General features: G+C 47.3%; 2 protein-coding genes across 2 annotated transcripts; one reads left to right on the forward strand and one right to left on the reverse strand.

Annotated features, from left to right (window-relative positions):
• Positions 1–1,775: 1,775 nt before the first annotated feature.
• ANOM_011563 (putative C2H2 finger domain protein) lies at positions 1,776–3,029 on the forward strand (the record flags this gene model as incomplete). Its single annotated transcript, XM_015556819.1, has 4 exons — positions 1,776–2,069; positions 2,121–2,254; positions 2,313–2,850; positions 2,904–3,029. The coding sequence occupies 4 exons, from the start codon at positions 1,776–1,778 to the stop codon at positions 3,027–3,029; spliced, it is 1,092 nt and encodes a 363-aa protein (XP_015401057.1).
• Positions 3,030–4,396: 1,367 nt separating this feature from the next.
• On the reverse strand, positions 4,397–5,818 carry ANOM_011564 (uncharacterized protein; the record flags this gene model as incomplete). Its single annotated transcript, XM_015556820.1, has 3 exons — positions 4,397–5,113; positions 5,170–5,488; positions 5,559–5,818. 3 exons carry the CDS (start codon positions 5,816–5,818, stop codon positions 4,397–4,399), a joined length of 1,296 nt encoding a protein of 431 aa, XP_015401055.1.
• Between the last annotated feature and the right edge of the window lie 256 nt (positions 5,819–6,074).

The raw sequence follows: 6,074 nt of genomic DNA on the forward strand, positions 1-6,074 counted from the left end.
CAAAAGTCAAAGAGAGAGAGAAAAAAAAAAGGAAAGAGAGAGGAGAGCCGAACGAAGATACGAGGGAGCCAATCACGGGGTAATCCTCGAACCAACACCTCCCACTAATACTCCATACATGCAGCTGAATCCCAACTTCTGCTGTGATTGATCATTATTATTATCCTTAACAACCGTACCGGTTGTTATACGCCTATCTGCCAAATCTTATGCTACATATCGGTGGCCTGAAATACTACTTGTGATCAGATATATTTGTCTGGTGGTGGTGGTGGTTCTGAAGTTTCCAAAAATCATTGGATTAGGGCTCCAGCTACTTCTCCGACTAGTCATGGTAGTGATTAAAAATCAACCCTCGTACCCAGTGTTAGGGTTGTTGAAGATGCTCGATGTGACCCGAGAATGGTCCACGTTGAGTCTGGCCTTCATCTTCTCCTGAATCCTCCTTTCTCTTCTAACCCAAATAGATTGGTTTAAAATGAATTACAGGTCAATATTTCCGGATCATCGTGGCGCTGGGGAATGAAGATCCAGCAACCATGGCTCTGCTGGTGGTCTCGCGATGCAGTGGAATCACACCAACAGAAAGCCGTTGAAGTGTATTTGGGCCTGATCCCTGTCGCTCTAACTTTTAGTCGGCCCAGTGGTACCGTTCGAATTGACTACTAACGAATGGAGTAAGGGTGTAATAAAAATAATCTGTCTGTCAGGCATACTTTCCCCCAACTTTGCGCCTCAGCCGCACCAGTCAATACGGGTCTTGTCTGTTGGTTTTCCAGTGGATTATACACCCATGCTTGTTTCCCTTCAATCAGATCCCTGGCTTCTCACGCCGCATGGCAACTGTATAAAAAAGGAAAAAGGAAAAAGGAAAAAAAAAAAAAAAAGAAACAAAAGAAGAAGAAAAGAAAAAAGAACTAAAATAACATGAGTCCAATTCAGTAAACGCAGAAAATATTAAGTTACTGTTCCAGGATTGTATTTTTATCCATATGATTTTGACTCATTTGAATTTAATATCATTTTCAATTTTTTTTTTCTTTTCCCTGTTTATGATTTTTAATTTCTTTTCTTTTTTATCCTCTTAATTCCTGGTTAGCTCCGTAAGTGGATGCATGTCTTCTTGAGGCTTTTCATTTACATAGCCATCATGTTCTCCGGTTTATTTAATTTCTTTTGCCCTTTGGTATGATCATCCTGCAGACCGATCAGCACTTGTTCGCTTACCCTATCTATTTGTGATTGTGCTTGCTATGTTTAATGACAATCCTATTATTCTCCCAAAGAACACACCCCTCGGTTTAATTTAATTCATTCGTCTTATGAAAAAGACTAATTATAATTGATATTCATATTTATTGATTTTTTTTATTTTATTTTTCATTTTTTTTTTATTACCGTCATCGCCCGTGCAAGGGTCTGCAGCAGATCTCTGGCGACACCATCTGACTCGGTACCTCGCATATTCCACTCTGACGGTTCTATATCAGTTCCTCAGCATCCTCAGCACTCTACTGCCATCATTCCGACTGTTTCAGATTGTCTCTCCTCGTCTCCCCTGGATCTCACTGCATCAATTTGACTTGCATATGCGAGGCATTTTTTTATTTTTATTTTTATTTTTCGTCGGACCGTCTGATCTCATCCATTTCCGCCCTATAAAATTATTTCTATACTAGACAATATACGAACCTGCATCACAGCCCACCACCATCCCCACACGCCCCCATACCACACCGTCTTCTGTTTCTGACAGGCACCTGAGTCGTTGCATCATGGCTAGAGGATCTGCCCCAGGAACCGAAACTATATCTTCTCCCCACTCGCCTATCCATCTGTCAACAGTCCTCAACTCTCCACGCACTTCCTCAACAGCAATGACTTCTGCCCCTTCCACTTCTCGAGCACAGAACAAGTCTTCATCTAAGAAGACTACCACCACAATGCGCCGGACCAACACTCAAGCAGAGATTCCTCTTCCAATCACCTATACCCCAACTACCCATCGCATCAGTAAAGCGAAGAAGGGTAAACGGGTACACGCCTGCGAGTTCCCAGGATGCAACAAGGTCCGTCGACCCCTACATTCAAACGATTAACTCCGACTAACCTCCACCTAGGTCTTCACCAGAGCGGAACATAGACGGCGACATGAACTCAACCACAACCCTGAGGCAGTGTTCCGTTGCACCCACCCGGGATGCAAAAAGGCGTTTCACCGTCCTGACTTACTGGCACGCCACGTAGAAAGACAGTGAGTCTGACTTGATCTTGAGTATCGGTTGAGTACCGGCTAATGAACGATGTTCCAGTGAAATTGAGACTCAGATGAACAACGCGCAATGGGGACGACAGAGTCACATCCCAATGGTATCTGAATCTCATTACTTGCCCAAGGCCGCACCCATTGATCCCACTGCGGGCCACTATCTTGCTGCAACTCAACCAACGACTTCTATGTCAATTGGATCCCTCGTGGCACCGCCTATTCACCCAGACCTAGCAAGCGACAGTGGTCTCATGTGGATGGGGATGAACATGCCGTCGGAGCACCAAACGCCCCTCTACCCCCCGCACCACATTCATGAATCTATCGAGGACAGCCAATTTTATTCGAGCCCTGAGGCTTGTCCTTCTCCTTGTTCAGACGGTGCAACGCTATCTATCCCGTCTCACCCTCGGTCATCTGTGGCTTCGACGCCTACAGCGGTTTGCGACCAATACCCGGAACCCATCATCGACAGCGAGTTATCATCCTCACCAATGCCCATGCATGCAAGCTTGCGGTGCTGGGACCAATCAGAAGGGCCATTGGCCACGCCAAGCTATGCGCCTGTCCCTCTGAACGATGTAAGCCAACCCCAGTCTATAACACCAACAATAGAAAGCTGACTAGCAAGCAGCCCTTCCACTGCCAATACCCATCGCCAACCTGGCCAGCCGCACACCATTTCAACTATGATGAGCCCGCGCTTCCATCTGGGACACAGTTCCCTCCTCCAGTGTCCTGGAAGTCATTCACGATTTGAGGCCAATGCAGAAACTTACGATGACCATAAACCAATCGCACACGCTACCATTGAGACACATTGACGCAAAACCGCCCCAATCTTGATTTTACTGTACGATTTTTCCTGCTACTCGCTGCCGTGCACATTATACCACGGACAAGCGAGACGGGCGTTTTTTGGAGGAAACCCAAGGGACCACCGGAACGGATTGCACGTCATTTCTCCTGCTGTACCACCAGTAAAAAAAAAAAAAAAAAAAAAACGATTCCCGAGAAACGATCACGGTTACACAAGCCGTTATCACTCAGGACGACTTTCCAGGCCAAATTAAGATGGACCCCACGAGATCCAGGACTTACTCCCGGGATTCTAAAAATGGATCCGAGGAACATTTCGATTCCACCCGCGGCCTGCTACTGTGTTACAGAACCAGCACGATTTTCTTTTCTCCTTCTTCTTCTTCTGCGCCATCCCTGATGGCCTTCATAGGGCGGCGGCGCAACTTTGGAAAACATAAACGGGTTCTTTTTTTTGGAGGGAGGGAACGTATTTCCTTTGTCACGGCCGGAATTTCCTTTGTTCTTCTTTTCTTTTTTTCCTATGTGCTGGACATTCTCCTTATCTTATGAATTGATGTATTTCTATACCCCAGGCTGATTGGCATAGTATATATTGCTGCTCTGCCCTTTTTATTTCAAACCAAATATATCTAGACTTTTGGTCCACTTTGAAATCTACCTCTTCTACTCGATCATAGTTACCATCCTGCATCTTCCATACAATGTGTAAATATAGTAATATCCTACCTCAAACCCACGGTGTAACAGTAGCACCCAAATACGAGATCTCCCCCAGTGAAACCCAAACTCGAGTCTAATGCAACATCCACAAAACACAGAACCACATATACAATGTGTGTACGTACGTACGTACGTACATACTCACCCTCGATCACTGAGGCGGGGGGGGAGGAAACGATCTCCTCCTCGCGAGATAGACCTAAGCTCCATAGCCCCAATCCTTCCGAACTCAATACCAACCACCTCTGTTCCAACAACACAGCCTCCCCGATGCAGAATCTATTTCCGGATCGGATACGCCTGAAGGATCATTAGCCAGGTTTCCCCCCCGAGCTTAATGCTAGATTGCCTTTTTGGCATGCGGGGTTCTTGGGTGGGTTGGGAATTCGGCTGGGGAGTTGCGTTTGTTTCGTGCTATTTCTGGGAGATTTGGGGTTGTTTGGTATTTGTAGGGTTGGGGTTGCTCTTTTTTGATGCGGTTGAAGGGTTGATTGATGTAGATGTATGTACGATGGATGCTTGTGATAGAAAATCAATTGCTAGCTATGCGATGCGAAACTTGAAACAAACCCTTCGACGTCTGAGTCACTTGTGTAAGTCGCTCTGGGATGGAATCACTCTCCAGCACCATCCACACCAGCTTCGATGTTGCCCAGCCTCTTCACGTGCCAAATATTGGCCTGTTTCTCTCTCATCCTCGTGTTCAACGACACAGGCCCCCACCATAACCCGTTTCTTGGCTTTATGTTTGACCACACCTCCAATTCCGATGATCTCTTGTCGGAAATACCCGGGCTCTTCTTCTTCACGGCTGTCCCGACGGTCGTTCGGATGATTATGTGATTCCATATTTCCATATCCAGTTCCGTGTGGACTGCCTGAAGACCCGTCTGCTTCGCATTCTACTTCGAGCTCGATTTCTTGAGCCGCCAAGCAAGTTTCTCCACGACCGCATTTGACGCCCTGACAGCCCTCACCAATACCAGTGCCTAGCCCTCCCAGGTAGGTACTGTATCTGGTCCGCCATGTCCATACGCGGCGGTACGTTGTGTCACTGTTGCGTACGAACATTCCGCACTGATGACAGAGCCAGACGGAGTCTGCACAGGAACAAGGAGTACGCTGAAAAGCTTCAGTTGTAAAGCTAGGCTGCTCGGATGACAAAGGCTGGGTATCATAGGCAGATAGGCTCGGAGGAGACAAGGCAAGAAGATCGGCTAGCGGGGCTGTCTGACAGGCGTTGCAGAGACGACGGATGCGGTTCTTCAGCATATTGCTGGTTGGTGGTTTGGCTGTGCAATTCTAGACAGGGCTGTTAGTATTGCTATGCTTTTGGCAATTCATTCTAATCAACGTACGCGACAAACCACTTTGGAGCATCGCCGACACTCGCCAACCATGTCTCGAGCACATTTGGCAACTTTGCCGGCAGTTAGACGCCCAGAGCCCCTGGCCTCTTTGCTCAGAAGTCGGATCACGGACTTGACGCTGTCGGGGATCGGGGTACCGCTACGTAGTAGGTCTGACAGCGTCTCGATGTATTCATTCTCGCAGCGTAGGGTTTGCTTGACTAGTTGGTGGCGGTAGGGTACCAGGTTCGCATGGAATTGGCGGCATGTCCGAGATAGGGCGTGCAGCGTGTTGAGATCCACTGATCGGGCGATCTCTTTAACGATCCTGAATCTTCTAGTCAGCACCACAATACCGAACCAGACACAACGTGACCTGGTTCACTAGTGTTGCGTACGGATAACAGCCCAAAGCAGCGGAGAAGGCATTTTGATTTAGATTTTGTTCTTCCAATTGAGACTGTGAAGCATCGCGTGTTGGGTCGGTGGAAATATCATCGTCAGTAGGCAGCTTTGCGGACTGTGGAGCTCCGACAACCATCAACTTGGACAATGTCGACTTCCCCGGTTCAGCGAAGAGATGCGGCAAAGCATCGGGCCCATGCGAGAACTGATTCTTGCTGAATGTATCATGGTCCAAGTCCACGAATACCACCATGGTGTTGTGCTGAGCAAGTAAAGAAAAGATCTAGATCCGCACTGCTGATGGGAGCAGAAGAGCTAGTAGAAGCAGCGCAAAGTTAACAAAGCGAATACTAGCCAAAATGCTTAAGGATGCAACAGAGAACCTGAGCTTCTCTTGCCTTTAAAGCTAAATTATGAATTTAAATAAGATACTGCTACGCGGTGATGGGAAAGCAGTGGATGACGCAGTTGCTCTCCGTCTTCGGTGCGGGAACAGAGGTGGTTCGTCT

Source organism: Aspergillus nomiae (genome assembly GCF_001204775.2).
Source record: "Aspergillus nomiae NRRL 13137 chromosome Unknown contig00686, whole genome shotgun sequence".
Classification (NCBI taxonomy): Eukaryota; Fungi; Ascomycota; class Eurotiomycetes; order Eurotiales; family Aspergillaceae; genus Aspergillus; species Aspergillus nomiae.